General features: G+C 39.2%; 1 protein-coding gene across 3 annotated transcripts in view; it reads right to left on the bottom strand.

Moving 5' to 3' along the window:
- col28a2a (collagen, type XXVIII, alpha 2a) overlaps positions 1–16,220 on the bottom strand; it is a 113,386-nt gene extending 97,166 nt beyond the window's left edge. Inside the window, exons 1-8 of one of the 3 annotated variants that reach the window (XM_072579257.1) lie at positions 16,069–16,220; positions 15,896–15,966; positions 15,557–15,732; positions 14,093–14,661; positions 10,378–10,398; positions 8,880–8,939; positions 304–357; positions 151–195 (exon numbers count right to left, since the gene is read on the bottom strand). In XM_072579257.1, the coding sequence (XP_072435358.1) occupies positions 151–195; positions 304–357; positions 8,880–8,939; positions 10,378–10,398; positions 14,093–14,661; positions 15,557–15,710 (903 nt within the window). In that variant the 5' untranslated portion in view covers positions 15,711–15,732; positions 15,896–15,966; positions 16,069–16,220. The remainder of the gene's footprint in view (positions 1–150; positions 196–303; positions 358–8,879; positions 8,940–10,377; positions 10,399–14,092; positions 14,662–15,556; positions 15,733–15,895; positions 15,967–16,068) is intronic. The other 2 variants (XM_072579255.1, XM_072579256.1) reach the window with 2 other exon arrangements.
- Positions 16,221–17,010: the final 790 nt, after the last annotated feature.

The raw sequence follows: 17,010 nt of genomic DNA, 5'->3' as shown, positions 1-17,010 counted from the left end.
TTCAAGATTGTTGTACAATTTCTGAAGCGCCTTTATTTGCATATTATTTGGAAAAGAAGCTAACTACAGGATTGTTTATGTCCCTTTTCACAAACTTGACAGAATATGACATAGTAACAAGATTACATTTTTAAACAATGCAATTTATACCTCCAATCCATCCCTTCCTGGGATTCCACTTAGACCTGCTTCCCCCTGTTAAATACAAATTTAAAAATATCTGTTAAAAGGTTACTAGAAGCATGCTATAATAATGCAGTACAAAATGTAAATTGTCAGATTAATTCATTAAGTGTAATTTACCTTTTGTCCTTTTAGTCCTGGAGCACCATCATCACCAGGGCGTCCTTTTTTCCCCTAAGGAATGAACATAAATGTTAAAAAAAAAGTAGAAAATGATCATCCTGACTAACTTTCACAATTCCATGTTTGAGTTACTTGAACAATAAATGATTACACTCATACAATGGGACTTGTGTGTCACTGGCTGGGCCAGCATTTATTGCTGGTCGCTAGCTGCACTTGAGAAGCTATCTTCTTGAACTGATGCAGCCAACATATTATAAGTTGACCCACAATGCCCTTAGGGAGGGAAATTCCAGGATTTTGGCCCAGTGACAGTGAAGAAATGTAGCTAAATGAACTGTGCATATGAATGAACAAGACAAAGGGACGTTTTACTTCATCATTATTATTGGTAAATCACAAATCCTTTACCATTAAGAAAGGTATATCACCATCCAGCACACATGGGCTGGAATTTAAGGCAGGTTTGTAGCCGGTAACTTGGGCAAAATGAGTGTGCCAAGCCTGCACTCACTAGCAAGGGAATCAGCTGGGCACATTTTACTACATGCAGTCTCCGGAATGGCCTCCTATGGGGTTGCTATCAAAGGACAGCGGGCACACCCATGATGCTGTCAGTCTAAAAGAGGGTTGACAGCTTTGAATCCTCAGCAGCACCTTGAAGAGAGAAAGATATGAAAGTACTCTAGGTAAAGTGAAAAAGAAATGAAAAGTTCAGGAAGCCAATAATTGGATAGGAAATCCTTACAGGACAATCATTAGGGCCTGGAGGACTGCTTTCTCTGCCCCAACCCCTTCATGCCTTGGAGCCTCTGGCTCTGGTGGCCACACATGTTGATGTAGGAAAGGTGCCTTCATTAAGTGATGGTCTTCCTCCGAATATAGCCATAGTTACCATCCCATTGGCCAATTGCTGATGGTTGCATAAAATGGCTCTTAATATGGCATATAACTTGGCAATGCGCTGCCAATCTCTGTATTGCTGACAACCAAATCAGCACAAATAGTGGGAAAATGCCAGAGCAGCCAGGCTGCAAGGCACAACTGCCTTAAGTAGCCTCCACTATTTTGCTGCAATCCTCTTCCTCGACCCACTGTGCTTGCCACTAGAAGACTGGTAATGTTCTGCTCCATACAGAGTCATAGAGATGTACAGCATGGAAACAGACCCTTTGGTCCAACCTGTCCATGCTGACCAGATATCCCAACCCAATCTAGTCCCACATGCCAGCACCCAGCCCATATCCCTCCAAACCCTTCCTATTTATATACCCCTCCAAATGCCTTTTAAGTGTTGCCACCTCTTCCTCAGGCAGCTCATTCCATACATGTACCACCCTCTGCGTGAAAAAGTTGCCACTTAGATCCCTTGTATATCTTTCCCCTCTCACCCTAAACCTATACCCTCTAGTTCTGGATTCTCTGACCCCAGGGAAAAGACTTTGTCTATTTATCCTATCCATGCCCCTCATAATTTTGTAAACCTCTATAAGGTCACCCCTCAGCCTCCAACGTTCCAGAGAAAATAGCCCCAGCCTATTCAGCCTCTCTCCATAGTTCAAATCCTCTAACCCTGTCAACATCCTTGTAAATCTTTTCTGAACCCTTTCCAGTTTCACAACATCTTTCCAATAGGAAAGAGACCAGAATTGCATGCAATATTCCATCAGTGGCCTAACCAATGTCCTGTACAGTTGCAACATGACCTCCCAACTCCTGTACTCGATACTCTGACCAATAAAAGAAAGCATAACAAACACCTTCTTCACTATCCTATCTACCTGCGATTCCACTTTCAAGGAGCTGTGAACCTGCACTCCAAGGTCTCTTTGTTCAGCAACACTCCCTAGGACCTTACCAGTAAGTGTATAAGTCCTGCCAAGGTTTGCTTTCCCAAAATGCAGCACCTCACATTTATCTGAATTAACTCCATCTGCCATTTCTTGGCCCATTGGCCCATTTGGTCCAGATCCTGTTGTAATGTGAGGTAACCCTCTTCGTTGTTCACCACACCTCCAATTTTGGTGTCATCTGCAAACTTACTAACTATACCTCTTATGCTCACATCCAATTCATTTATGTAAATGACAAAAAGTAAAGGACCCAGCACCGATCCTTGTGGCACTCCACTGGTCACAGACTTCCAGTCTGAAAAACAACCCTCCACCACCACCCTCTGTCTTCTACCTTTGAGCCAGTTCTGTATCCAAATGGCTAGTTCTCTCTGTATTCCATGAGATCTAAGCTTGCTAATCAATCTCCCATGGGGAACTTTATCCAAAGCCTTACTGAAGTCCATGTGGATCACATCTACTGCTCTGCCCTCATCAATCCTCTTTGTTACCTCTTCAAAAAACTCAATCACGTTTGAGAGACATGATTTCCCATGTTGACTACCCCTAATCAGTCCTTGCCTTTCCAAATACATGTATATCCTGTCCCTCAGGAATCCCTCCAACAACTTGCCCACCACCGTCAGGCTCACTGGTCTATAGTTCCCTGGTTTGTCCTTACCACCCTTCTTAAACAGTGGCACCACTTTAGCCAAACACATATGTCAGCAAAACACATTCATATGGAAAGCATGAAATAATACATTTTTGTGTACAGTTGTATTTAGCTTATACTTAATTTACTCTGTGGCCCAGAAAGCTCATTAGCTGGCAAGAGCCTGAAAACAAATTATAACAGTTTATCTCTCTATCCTTAACTGATGCTGATCACTTCTTATCACAAAAATTTGAAAATCAACGTGCATTAACTTTGGATAGGAAATGTTCTTAAGCAATTCTAGGCTTTATTTTGATATTGGTTGGTGGAAAAAAAAACTGCAGCCATTCACTGTCTCTGGTGGGATCCTACAAGATACATCAGTTTGTCACTCAGGTGTGACAGGTGTTTCTCTACCAGCACTATTTCACTTCTCAAGCTGCAGCAATAATTAATGGGAAAATAATTGAGAAACACCTGGGTTAAGCTGTAAATATACAGTTTTACAGCAGTTGATAGTTTTTTTTTCTGGCTATTAAACAGATGACATTCTAATTGTATGACTTCAAATTATGTGAGACAGAATTGCAGGAATCTGACTTTTGAACACCTGTTTCATAGCACTGCAGCTGTCTAGTCCCACAACCACCAGTTAATGTGATACTGTTGAATGATTTCCAACAGTATCATTGGAATTTACAATTGAAAGCAAAATTCAAGTCTCAACTTGAATCCTATGTATTTACTGCCAGCAAGCAGCCCTCACACAGATGATGAAAATAAATTTTAAACTGGGTAAAGTAGCACTTGCCATTATTAAGTTACTGAAACAAATTCGAGAAACTTTTCCAGCATTACATTTACATTCACTTCTTAGCTAAAATTAGTGAACAATGGAAATTTATATTTTTAATGTGTTAAAATAATGCACACTAGTAAAAAAGATAAAGTCGCTATTGTCTTACGAGGTCGTAGGCTGGTGCCTCAGAGACAGAGAGAGAATACTGGTGGTGGTTTAACCCAGGGTCACCACTCCTCTGGCTAGGGGAGAGCCTGAGGAGGAAAGTCCTTCATGGTAACATCAGCTGCTGTGGGAATTGAACCCACACTTCAGCGTCACAAACCAACAGCAGTCCAGCTAATTGCCCCACTCCAATCAGGAATATCACTATCAATAGCAAATATTTATGGTATCATTTGAATTTTCCTGGGTTGCTGAAAGGAGGAAGGGGTAGAAATTACAGAAGTTTAATCATAATTTTTAATTTTTTCTTTGATTCAGGGGAAATGCCAAAGTATTAAATGACAGCATAATGAATAAGAATGTCACTGAGTTGTCTAAAGAAAAGGGGAGAAATATGAACCTTGGATTGACAAGTTTCTTTAATGTCAGTTGTAGGGAAGCTGTTGGGAACAATAATCTGGGAGAAAATTAATAATCATTTGGAAATAATAAGATACAGTGATCATCATCAGTTAAGGGCAAATCATGTTTTACAAATCTGATTTTTTTGATGATGTAACAGAATGCATGGCTGAACAAAGTTGATGCTTTCAAAGGGCACAAGCAACCTACCTACTAGACCTGTTAGCAAAATTGATGTCCATGAGATAAAAAGAGAAATAGCACAAAAATCAAAGAAAAATTAAAAATAACAAAATATATAACATCACAAGCAGTGTAGATAGAAATATAAATTATGAAGTGAAGGGAAAAATGTAGTAAATGGATTTCAATGTTGAAGCATGTAACGCCGTCCACTTTGAGTCTGAAATATGAAAAACTACTTTTGAAATAATAGAAAGCTAAAAGATTCTTAGGGGAGCAGATAAATAAATTAGTAAAATGCTATGAACAGGCACAAAAGGAATTTAAGAGGCTAATGGAACGTTAATCATTATATCCAGAGGACTACAGTTCAGGGAGTGCAGTTATGTAAAGCACTGCAGACTACATTGCGGTACTGTGAGCAGATCTTGGCACCACATCTTAGCAAGGATGTATTGGTCTTTGAAGGAGTACAGCATATTTTTACCAGAATGACATTTGCCTTCCAAGGGTCAAATTAGAAGGTGTAGTTATGTGAACTAGGGTTGTATTCCCTAGAATTTTAAAGGTTAAGCATGATTTGTTCAATAATAAAGATTTAAAGGAAGACAGACATGTTACATTGAGAGAAATTATTTCTGATGGGAAGGGCATTCATGACTAAGGCCAAATAATATACCCAGGAGTTTTGGGAGTGAAGCGAGGAGGCATTTCTGCAGAGGATAGTAAAAGCTTTTTTAGGTATGTCCAAGGCAAAAAAATGGTTAGGACAAAAATTGGGCCCTTGAAGACAGAAGCAGGGGAATATATTACTGGGAACGAAGAAATGGCAGAGGAATTAAATGGGTACTTCAGATCTGTGTTCACTGGGGAAGACACAAGCAATCTCCCTGAGGTAACAGTGGCTGAAGGACCTGAACTTAAGGGAATTTCTATTTGCCAGGATTTGGTGTTGGAGAGACTGTTAGGTCTGAAGGTTGATAAGTCTCCGGGACCTGATGGCCTGCATCCCAGGGTACTGAAGGAGGTGGCTCGGGAAATCGTGGATGCGCTGGTGATTATTTTCCAGAGTTCAATAGAATCGGGGTTGGTTCCTGAGGATTGGAGGGCGGCTAATGTTGTGCCACTTTTTAAGAAGGGTGGGCGGGAGAAAGCAGGAAATTATAGACCAGTTAGTCTGACCTCAGTGGTGGGAAAGATGCTGGAGTCTATTATAAAGGATGAAATTACGGCACATCTGGATAATAGTAACAGGATAGGACAGAGTCAGCATGGATTTATGAAGGGGAAATCATGCTTGACTAATCTTCTTGAATTTTTTGAGGATGTAACTCGGAAGATGGACGAGGGAGATCCAGTGGATGTAGTGTACCTGGACTTTCAGAAAGCTTTTGATAAAGTCCCACACAAGAGGTTAGTGAGTAAAATTAGGGCGCACGGGATTGGGGGCAAAGTACTAGATTGGATAGAGAATTGGTTGGCTAATAGGAAACAAAGGGTAGTGATTAACGGCTCCATTTCGAAATGGCAGGCAGTGACCAGTGGGGTACCGCAGGGATCCGTGCTGGGACCGCAGCTTTTTACAATATATGTAAATGATATAGAAGATGGTATCAGCAATAACATTAGCAAATTTGCTGATGACACAAAGCTAGGTGGTAGGGTGAAATGTGATGAGGATGTTAGGGGATTACAGGGTGACCTGGACAAGTTAGGTGAGTGGGCAGATGCATGGCAGATGCAGTTTAATGTGGATAAATGTCTGGTTATCCACTTTGGTGGCAAGAACAGGAAGGCAGATTACTACCTCAATGGTATCAAATTAGGTAAAGGGGCTGTTCAGAGAGATCTGGGTGTTCTTGTACACCAGTCAATGAAGGCAAGCATGCAGGTACAGCAGGTCGTGAAGAAGGCTAATAGCATGCTGGCCTTCGTAACAAGAGGGATTGAGTATAGAAGCAAAGAGGTGCTTCTGCAGCTGTACAGGGCCCTGGTGAGACCACACCTGGAGTACTGTGTACAGTTCTGGTCTCCAAATTTGAGGAAAGACATTCTGGCTATTGAGGGAGTGCAGCGTAGGTTCACGAGGTCAATTCCTGGAATGGCAGGATTGCCTTACACGGAAAGACTGAAGCGACTGGGCTTGTATACCCTTGAGTTTAGAAGACTGAGAGGGGATCTGATTGAAACGTATAGGCTTATGAAAGGATTGGACACTCTGGCAGGAGGGAACATATTTCCGTTGATGGGGGAGTGCCGAACCAGAGGACACAACTTAAAAATACGGGGTAGACCATTTAGGACAGAGATGAGGAGAAACTACTTCACACAGAGAGTGGTGGCTGTGTGGAATGCTCTGCCCCAGAGGGCAGTGGAGGCCCAGTCTCTGGATTCTTTTAAGAAAGAATTGGATAGAGCTCTTAAAGATAGTGGAGTCAAGGGGTATGGAGATAAGGCTGGAACAGGATACTAATTAGGAATGATCAGCCATGATCATATTGAATGGCGGTGCAGGCTCGAAGGGCAGAATGGCCTACTCCTGCATCTATTGTCTATTGTCTATTGTCTATTGTCTATTGTCTATTGTCTATTGTCTATTGTCTATTGACAAAAGTTTGGAACACACTTCTGCAAACAGCAATTGATACAAGATTAACTGTACATTTTAAATCTTAGTTAGATAGATTAAGTATTAACCAAAGGTATTACGAGATATTTCAAAACAACAACTATACAGAATTAGTTTGCAGATCAGACACAATCTTGTCAAATAGCAAAACAAATTCATGGGGCTAGATGGCCAATTGTTTTATCAAAGCATGAGTCAAAAATTTGGGTAAAAGATGGTGAATGGCTGTTGTTTAGGTCTGGAATGAAAAAACAGTGCAATTTCCATGGTTTGGCATCAGGACTACTGTTTTTCTAATATTGATGATGTAGTCTTGGGGGTGTATTGTACAATTCCAATATGTGAAGATGTCATGGATCTTCTAAGTGCAGTTCACAGTCCAGGATGTAACAAGACTTCAAATTAGGCTGGTGAAATGGATAGACATGATAAATGAAATTAAATATAGAAATTTGTGAGGAGGGATGTATTGTTAATAATGACATTGAGAGACAATACAAGTTAAATTGTACAGTTTTAAATCAGCAGGTGCAAGAAAAGAGTGACATGGGGATGTTTGTGCATGAATTTATGAAGGAGGGACAGCAGTTGATATAGTGTATAGGCATAAATGGCAATCTTAACCTGAAAGAAAGTTTTAGGTTTGGGGCAGGTGGATGTATAAAGTATTAAAAATCTGAGTCTAGACACCAATTTGCCTTCAACATGCACACTTACAGTTTTAGCAGAATGTGGCTGGGGAGCAGCCTGTCAAATAGCTCCCAAGAGGCAAATTGCAAACTTAAATATAAGGAGGCTGAATGCTTCATATTTATCTATTATTTCCAATGTAATTGTGGTCTTAAGAAACCTGGTAACCACAAATTTGAAAACTAAGGATTCAGGTGGGAAGTGCCTTATAAAATTGGATGCAGTCTCTCCAACACCTAGGTTTCCAAATTGCACTTCTGCCTTTAACACTGGTAAGATGTTGAGTTCATTGGCATTCTTCAGAATTGGGTTGCACAATTACTGAAGAAAATATGGTTGCATGGACATGAAGCCAAAGCAGAGGAGGAGGTGATTTATTAGATTGTTCTTTGCAAGAAATGGTGCAGATCTATGTACCAAATGGCCTCTTTCTGTGCTGTACTCTTCTAGTGTTCTATGATGCACTATCAGAGCTTGGGGCATTTTGCTGTTCAGTAGGGTACAATGTGATCTCTCACAGGGCAGTAAAATGCACTAAACTATTGGTGGTAGCTATCATTATTAACTTGATAAATTCCATAGGTCAGTCTGGCTATCTTTTTGGAGGAATGAGAAGATGGAGATAAAGGGATATTAATGACCTTTTCTTAATGATCCTCACAATTGCAGGTATGCTAACTGAGCAAGGAAGTGGTCCTTTATGTCATGATTATAAATCATTGATTCAAAGGTCTACACGAATTCATCATGGCCTTAATGTATTTGAACAATTCTCTATGTTGCACTCAAAACACTGCATGGAAGAATGCAAACTCATTTGGAAGAAATTTCCTTTTAAGATGGCAAGGAACAAGTGGTGTAAATCATCCCTCAGATAAAAGCAATCTATAAAAACAATTATGAAAATGTAATATTGGGGAATGTATACAAATTAGAATAACAGATGATGTCATAACATCAGAAGTCAAATGTTAAAGCCTTTTCTTTTAAACTGCTTTCACTTACATCCTTTTCTGCAAAAGAATTGAAAACATTTTCTGTATGAACAGGCTTCATGTCATCAAGCTACATTTGATAATGCAACATCTCACCACGTACAGCATCTCATGACAATTAAATTCTTACTCTTAATGCCTTGAGTGTTATCAACCCTATAAAAAGCTTCAGATTGAGCTAGCTAAGGAAGTAAATGGTATTCAGAACAACATAACTTACAGAAGAACCTGGTGGACCTCTTTCCCCTTTTTCACAGATGCATTTTGGTATTTTGGGACACTAAAATAAATAAAAAGTTGAAAACATGCATGTTATATTTGTATGACATCCATTTCAAAAGATTGATTGATGTCTGGGTTCCCAGCCATTGCAGTCAGGAAAACATCACTTACAGATAGCCCTTACATTTCGATCTGTTTCTCAATTGCACAAGCTTATTTATACAGGATAAACAGGTGTCAAGTGTTAGTAGTTTCTGACATTAATGATTTAAAGGTCTGGAATGACTGATTTTTTTTTTAATACAGCCATAGCAAAAGCAATTTTGTAAAAAAAGTTAAAACTGAATGATTTTATTTCACAGCTTGCCTATACCTACCATTGATACTAAATGGGTAATTAGTCCTGTCCAGAGTAAGTGGGGTAAATGAGCATGGAAGTACCACAGGTTGGCATGGAGGGTATAAGTGGCACAGTTTAGCATGGGGATATGAGGGGCATTTAGAGATGGGTAAATAGAATGTGAGGGATTTGGCCCTGAAGGCCCAACAACTAAATATAACAGCTGGGACAAAGTTTCCTCCACACTATTTTTGATGTTGTTCAATCCATTTAACACCTACCCCCAACTCTCAATACAAATAATTTGTTATCTTTGCAAGGGTTTTCTCCCAAGACAAGTAATTCCTTGACTCCCACTATTTGCTGCTAGGATAAAATTCCAGCCCATAGAAAAGGATAGAATGGGAAAAATTCACCCAAAATGCAAGATGATTGTACCAAGTATGAACAAAGTTCTGGTCTTAACCAGTTGTTACTGGAGCCATGATGAGAGATATTTAAATATTTGGTCATTTGAGTTAATATGGAGAGACACAAGGGGTGGAATTTGATTTGGGCATTTAAAGTAACTTTGGACATCAATTTCAAACAAGTATTTGAGGTGATGGGAACAAAAAGAACTAGAAGTCACATTTAAATTGAGAAAAGATGATTGGATAGTAAACATTTTTTGTTCAAACATAAAACAGGAGGTAGTAGTAAGGTTTGATTTCTTATACTCTTTCAATAAAGAGATTTGACACAATTTTGGAGAACTACAGGATCGTTGGAAAAAGATAAGATTTCAGACAATAACCAAGAGTCAGGTCTCCCCTCGCTTACCCAGATTGTTTGTGAGAGGTCAGAGAAAGTTTTGAAATATAGTGAATTTCTTAATTGACATTAGGTCTCTCTTTCCTTGTTTATTCCAAGAGATGAGGTGTGGGTGGAAGGGATAGGAAAACATCCCAAACGAGGTGGGATTAGTCTTATGCCACTTCCCATCTGGACAAAATGCTACATACTAGCTTACTCTACAGCCTTATCTCAATTACTTGAAAAAATGCTCACAATTCAATGATTAAAATTCCATATACTGACAGTGTTATACACTACAAGAATTTTCCGAGGCAGCTATAAAATCTATACTTTAGTTTGAGAAACAAACTATACTTACCCCTTCATCAGCTAATTCTGCCTGCAAAGATAAATCACTAGAATTAGTTTTCTTAAGTACAACTGTAATACAGAAACCACCACTGGATTCCACCTTAAGACATAGTCCTGCTTGAGGAGAATCTTGAGGGAACGTGTTGTGTGGTTTTATGCCCACATTCATACATGTGTTTTCAAGACAGACTGCTTGTGGATAAGACAACTTTGAGAATTGTCTTCAGGTATGGACTTCTTCATTACATATTGAGACTAAATACAGCAATACATGATATTCAGTGATGTCCCTGGTTTTGATCCTACAGTTACATTTTTAAAAGACTATTCCATGAATTCTACTGCTTAATGCTAGTCAGTCTATTTCACATGCTTCTCTCTCTCCCCTTAATTCCCCTCACATTGTGCTATTTATGCCTACTGAGGTGCACCTCTCTGATATTATTGCAAATTTGCTCCAGAGTTTTAAAACCTTTATACAACAGGGAACACAGATCAGAAAATAAAGACTACAGTACTTTTGCTGAGTGCAGCATTGGAAAGTTACATTTACTGCTTTATCATTTTTGCTGTATTGTCCTGAGTGATGCATTTAGCACTAAATAAGTGAAAGCAGGTGGAATAAAAAAGGTACTGTCTGTGGGGACTAATGCCACACAGTGCCATAAAGTTCAATGCTGTAGGTTTAACTTATTAACATTGCTTCATTTTTAGTATAGCTGTAGCCTGGGAGCAACTTAATTAAACAAACCCACAAAAATGCATTGGTTAAAAAAAGATGCTAGCCTTCAATTTGGTGTAGTTAGGGATATTTTTGACGTTGGATTAAAGTGTAAAACAGGGACTATCAGTTCAAAAGCCCTTTATACAGTTTTTTCAATTTCCATTTTACTTCTAACAGAAAGCAATGGGTGCTTGTCAGCATAGTGTTCATTTTTTTCTGATAATCGTCTAATTCGAACAGCACGTGAAAGCTTTTTTGAACAGTAGTACACACATACGTAAAGTTACAACTAATACACTAAGCAATATATTTGCTTAAAAAGGTATATACAAGAATCAAGTATGAATAACTGTTCCTAAAATCTAACCATTTTCCATAATATTCTCATGAGGTCACTAGCAGGGTCAACATCATGTGTGTTGTACATAATGCTCCAAGTGTTGTCCCACCAAGGCCTTCTATCATTGAGAACACATCTTTCCTCTTAAAAAGCAAAATACTGTGGATACTGGATCTTCTCCTGTTCATCCATCCTGCAGACTCTGTCTTCAATTCACACAGGATGCTAGAACCTTTCAACAATGAGAAATATATTGCTCCTTAGACAAGGGAACCAAAACTGTTCACAATACTCCTAGGGTCTCACCAAAAGTCATTACAACTGTAGCAAAACATCTTTACTGTTGTACTCAAATCACCTTATGATTTAGGCCAACATATAATTTGCCCTTCTAAATGCTTACTGCAACCCAATGCTAATGTCTAAAGGCTCAAGAACAAGGAAAACCACATTCCTTTCGACACTGGCACTTCCCAACCACTCATGATGTAGAAAATATTCTGCCTTTTCTACCAAAATCTATAACTTTATACTTATTTACGTTATATTTCTTCTGTTACGTTTCAGCCCATTCACTCAACCCAAAGTCCACTTGAAGCCTACTTGCATCCTTCTCATAACTTCACATTCCCACTCTGCTTGCTGTCATCAACAAATTCAGAAATATTATAATTGGCCTTCACACTAATCATTTATATAAATTGTGAACAGTTGAGGATGAAGCACTGATCCTTACAGTACCCCCCGCTAATAAAATCCAGCTAGCCAGAGAATAACCTGCTTAATCCTCCTTTCTGTTTTCAGTTAATCAATTCTCAACCAATTCTAATATATTGAGCACAATTTCATGTGCTCTAATTACTGACCTCTTTTGTGGACATTATCAAAGGCTTTCTGAAACCCCAATATATCACATCCATGTGTTCTCCTTTATCTGGTAACATTGTCAAAAACTCCAGCACGTATGTTAAACATGAACCAGAAGCAGAAGTTGCTGGAGAAACTCAGTAGATCTGACAGCATCTGTGAAGAGAAAGCAGAATTAACTTTTTGGGTTCAGTGATCCTTACTCAGAAAGAAGAAGGATTCAGGAAAGGACCCAAAACATTGGCTCTGCTTTTTCTCTACAGAAGCTGCCAGGACTGCTGAGTTTCTCCAGCAAATTCTATTTCAGGTTTCCAGCATCTGCACTTCTTGGTTTTACGTCAATTATGGTTTCCCTTTCATATATCCATGTTGACTCTGCCTAATTTTACTGATTCTTTTCTAAATATCCAGTTATCACAGACTTTATAATAGATTCTTACAGTCTCTCTAACACGGTGGTCAATCTAAGGGGTCTGTAGCTCTCCACTCTCCCCCTTCTGAAATAGGTGGGATATGTGACTTTTCAGTCTGCAAAAACATTTCCAGAATCTATACAATTGTGAAAGTTAATCACCAATGTATCCATTGTTTTTTTAGTCACTTCCTTTAACACTCTTAGGGTGAAGCTCATTTGGCCGAGGAAATTTATCAACTTTTAATTTAATTAACCTTTCACATACTCTTCACTAATAATAGTTCATTTTAGTTTCTCAGTTAACAAGTCCTTTGGCTGCCTACCATTGAGATTTTCTGTACCTTCTTCCATGAAAGATGCAAAGTTATTATAACTTTTCCTGCTCTCCACAATGAATTCTCCTGTCCTCACATTGTTGCTCATCTTTTTGTTTTCATATACCTAAAGAAGCTTTTCTAGTCTATCTTTATGTTTCTCACTAGTTTGCATTCATGTTTTTTCTTCCCTTTTCTTAATCAGTTACTTGGTCTTCTTATGTGGGATTCTAAATTGCTCCCAATCCTCAAGAAGTCTGCCTATAGTGTTCAAGTGTTATTATATGTTTTAATGTCAATGATCACATCACATACGAGACAACACCCACTCAGATGCTGAACTATTGGTCTTCTGATGAACACATACTGTCAAAGTGATACAACAATCCAATCAATGTAATTAGACATGTGGTGCTTTAAATAACAACTGTAGTTTGGATACAAAACTGTTTCCTTTCACACCAGCTTATACATCTTGTGAAGCTTCAAGGCACTGACAGGACCTTGTGTACAATCAGTGTATATTAAAAATCATTGCATGACAACATTGGTTACATGAGAATTCTAACAGTATGATTGTGCATTTGAATGAAGAAATGAGTGAGAATTGTACATTTCCAGATATGGGTTTGTTCCTATAGATGTGAAATGTGGGTTATATGCATGATATGTACATATTTTGAATATGAGCTGGTGTCTAAACAAGCAGAGGAGAATCTGTTACAATAGTTTTGTGTGGAAAGTGAGTGAATATGTAGGTGTAAAGTTATTGAAATTGTGTTGTGTTCATGTGTGGGATAGGTCTGAAAAGGAGAGGACTATGAAAGTGTGCCAATGTAGAGAAATGAATGCGAGGAGCTAACCTATGCATAAGAATCTATGGATGTGGAAATGTACTTATGTAGTTCCTGTGAGAGTGGAACATACTGATGTAAAAGTGTATGCATCAGGGTCTCTTCCTGTGAGTGTTGATCTGGAAGGTATGACTATTGTTGCTGTTGTTCATATGTGCGTGAATATGTTGGTTTCTGAGTGTGTGCTGATATATGCTTTGTTACTTACCATTTCCAGGAGAAGTTTGCCCAGGGCACTACTGTCTTGAAGGTTGTGCACAAAGCGAGAAGCAGGTGGACTGGCTAGAAGGCGCAGTTTGGCTGCATTAGGTGGCTCATTGGCCACGGGTGACATGCCTACTGTGAAAAACTTAATGCCTTGATTTTTGGCCTCAGCTGTAGCTGCGTAGATATCTGGGTTTCTTGGGTGGTCCACACCATCAGTCATGAGAACTGCTACCCGGACACTGCCAGGGGCTGCCTCATTCAGGTAGAGCTGAGTCAGGTTGGTGATGGCATATGTGGTGTAGGTGCCATGCCCTATGTAGCCAATGGGGGCGACACGGGTCCTGAAGACTGCTGGACCACTCCAGTCACGGAAGGTTTGCTCAATGAGCACCGTGCTGCTATACTGCAGGAGTGCCACTCGGGGCACCAGCCGCCGACCACTCGACACCCTCAGCTGCTGCAGCCTGTCCACAAAGTCCAGCACAAAGCTCTTCTCCCGGTTGTGGTTGACATCCTTAGCACTCTCTGAACTGTCCAACAGGAAGGCAATCTCCAAACTACAGTCCTCCTCTGAAAAGACAGAGATATTGATTATTGGCACTATTACATTGTTCTGTGACCTGTTGAACTGCAAATTTAGGATAAATTTAATTTTTCAATAATTTCATATGCTTTAATTTTGCATTTCCTCCATGGAAAAATTAGCAGCTTGTAAGCACAGGTTGATAGATTTAATTAGATGTGGAAAAGAGGCAAGAGCGATACAAGAAAAAAACCTTCTCACATACAGAGTGGTTAAGATATAGAGTGCACTGCCTGCAATTGTGATGGGGGCAGGTTCAGCTGAAGCTTTCAGGATGGAAATGAATGGATGTTTGGATAGAAATAGTGAGCATGTGTATGGGGCAAAAGCAGGAGACTGGCATTTGGTAATGATATTCACTTCAAGAGCTGGTCCAGGCATGAAGGGCCAAATGGCCTTCTTCAGCCCCATAATAATTGTGAAATTTTATGCATTAAAAGTTGTTTTATTTTTAAGTGGCTTTGATAATGCGCTTATAAAGTGGAAGGCAGAATGTTTAGAGGGTGCTTGATTTTGTTTTCATCCAGAGAGTGGAGAACGTCTGGAATGCATTGTAAGGATAGTTGAGGCAGGTAACCTCACAACCTTTAACAAGTACTTGATGACCACTTGAAGAGTCATAACATTCAAGCTATGGGCCCAGTGCAGGAAAGTCAGACTAGTGTAGGTAATAGTCTAGTTTTTGGCATTATAGACTCGATGGGCGGAAGTTTCTCTTCTATACTATGTGATTCAATGATTGTCTATGGTGTTCTGTTAGACGCTGTGCACATTTCAGCATGAAGCACATGTCATGAATTGAAAAAAAAAGTACGCTATTGAAGGCAACCAGTGGAGAAAGTGTCAAATAACCAAATAAATTAAATAAAAGTTTGATACCACCTTGTTCATTTTCTCCTGGTGCATTCGATGAGAGATACTTTATTTTTTGTCTTCTAACCAGATGTCCGTCCCCACGTTCCTCATATTCTTGTGATAAAACGAGCTGGTATCTCGCCCACAGCAGAAGCCCCCAGAGCTGAAAGAAAACTTTCATTCTCTCTATAAAAATCAGAAATCTAGATTGAAAAGAGACAGTACACAATTTATCACGTTCACGAACCCATATGTTAGTTTTGATACATAAATGATATATTTACATCGGGTTTGCCCAGTTCAATGAACAGATGAAACATAAGCTGACTAATTGAAAGTAGGTTCTAGTTACTGTATTCTTGGTACCTTTAGGAATGAAGTTAACTTTAGAAACGGCGCAGAAGGAACCCACCGTCAAAGTGACAAGATGCTGAAAACTGCACAATCAAAAGTGTTATAGGTTGCAAACACTTTTTCTTACGAATGTTAGAATTAGTGTGACCTACAGGAGGTAGGGCATTGAACAGTTTAACATTTACCTGCAGAAAAGTTTTCAACTGCCTTTTCCCAGAGTAGAGAACAAAAACAAAACAAGCACTGGCGGAGAACTCTGGACGAGTGTCAATTGATTCTCTAGCGAGCTGATTTAAATGGAGAAGTTAAACTTCTCCGGTCTTATAAATAAAGGCGGGACGGCTTCAGCTCCTATTGGAATGTGGAAGGCAATTGGCTGCTGCAGGGAGCTGCAACTTAATGTGAAAGTAAGCGAAAAAGCGGAGGAAGAGAGAAAGATAAAACACAGGTACTGCGGAATGGAATTGCAACGATTATTCACTTAATGGCACCGGCTGGTGAACTTGAGCAACACAACGTGTGGTTCGAATTATACCGACAATTACAGAGTGAAGTTAGAATACGATGTTAAAACCAGTATAACATTGAGATGGTTAAATAGCTCGTGTTTATCATTCAAACGTATTTCGTTGAGTGTAAAGCATTTGACACATCCTGAGGTCATGACAGGATCTATAATTGTAAGTTATTTCAATGTAGGAGTAATGCTGGATAACTGAGAAATTGAATACCAATATTAATATTAAAAAAACACATATGGCCCAAATTAGATCATTCATCTAAAATGGCCTAAATGTTAATTTAATTTAAATTAAAGCTTTCAATTATCGCTTAAATAATTGCAAGGTGTATTGCCTCCAAACTTCTCCCCAGAAATCCTTTCCATATGTTAATCACGTTTGGTATGAAACTGTACTGAGCAGGAGAAAATAGCATAAAATAACAAAATGGTTATAGTGGAATAGAAACCCATTCAGCCCTGGTATCTATGATGCCTTTTTGCAACAGTAAATCCCTATTAGCTTACTCCCTGGTCTTTTCCCCTGTGGCTCTGCACTTTTTTTTTCCTCCTCAAATGCTTTACAAATACCCCTTTTGAAGGCGTGAATTCAATCTAAGCCTACTAG

The sequence above is a fragment of the Chiloscyllium punctatum genome, chromosome 10 (assembly GCF_047496795.1).
Source record: "Chiloscyllium punctatum isolate Juve2018m chromosome 10, sChiPun1.3, whole genome shotgun sequence".
Taxonomy (NCBI): domain Eukaryota; kingdom Metazoa; phylum Chordata; class Chondrichthyes; order Orectolobiformes; family Hemiscylliidae; genus Chiloscyllium; species Chiloscyllium punctatum.
The sequence above is the reverse complement of the archived record's forward strand: the minus strand, read 5'-3'. Positions and strand labels throughout refer to the sequence as shown.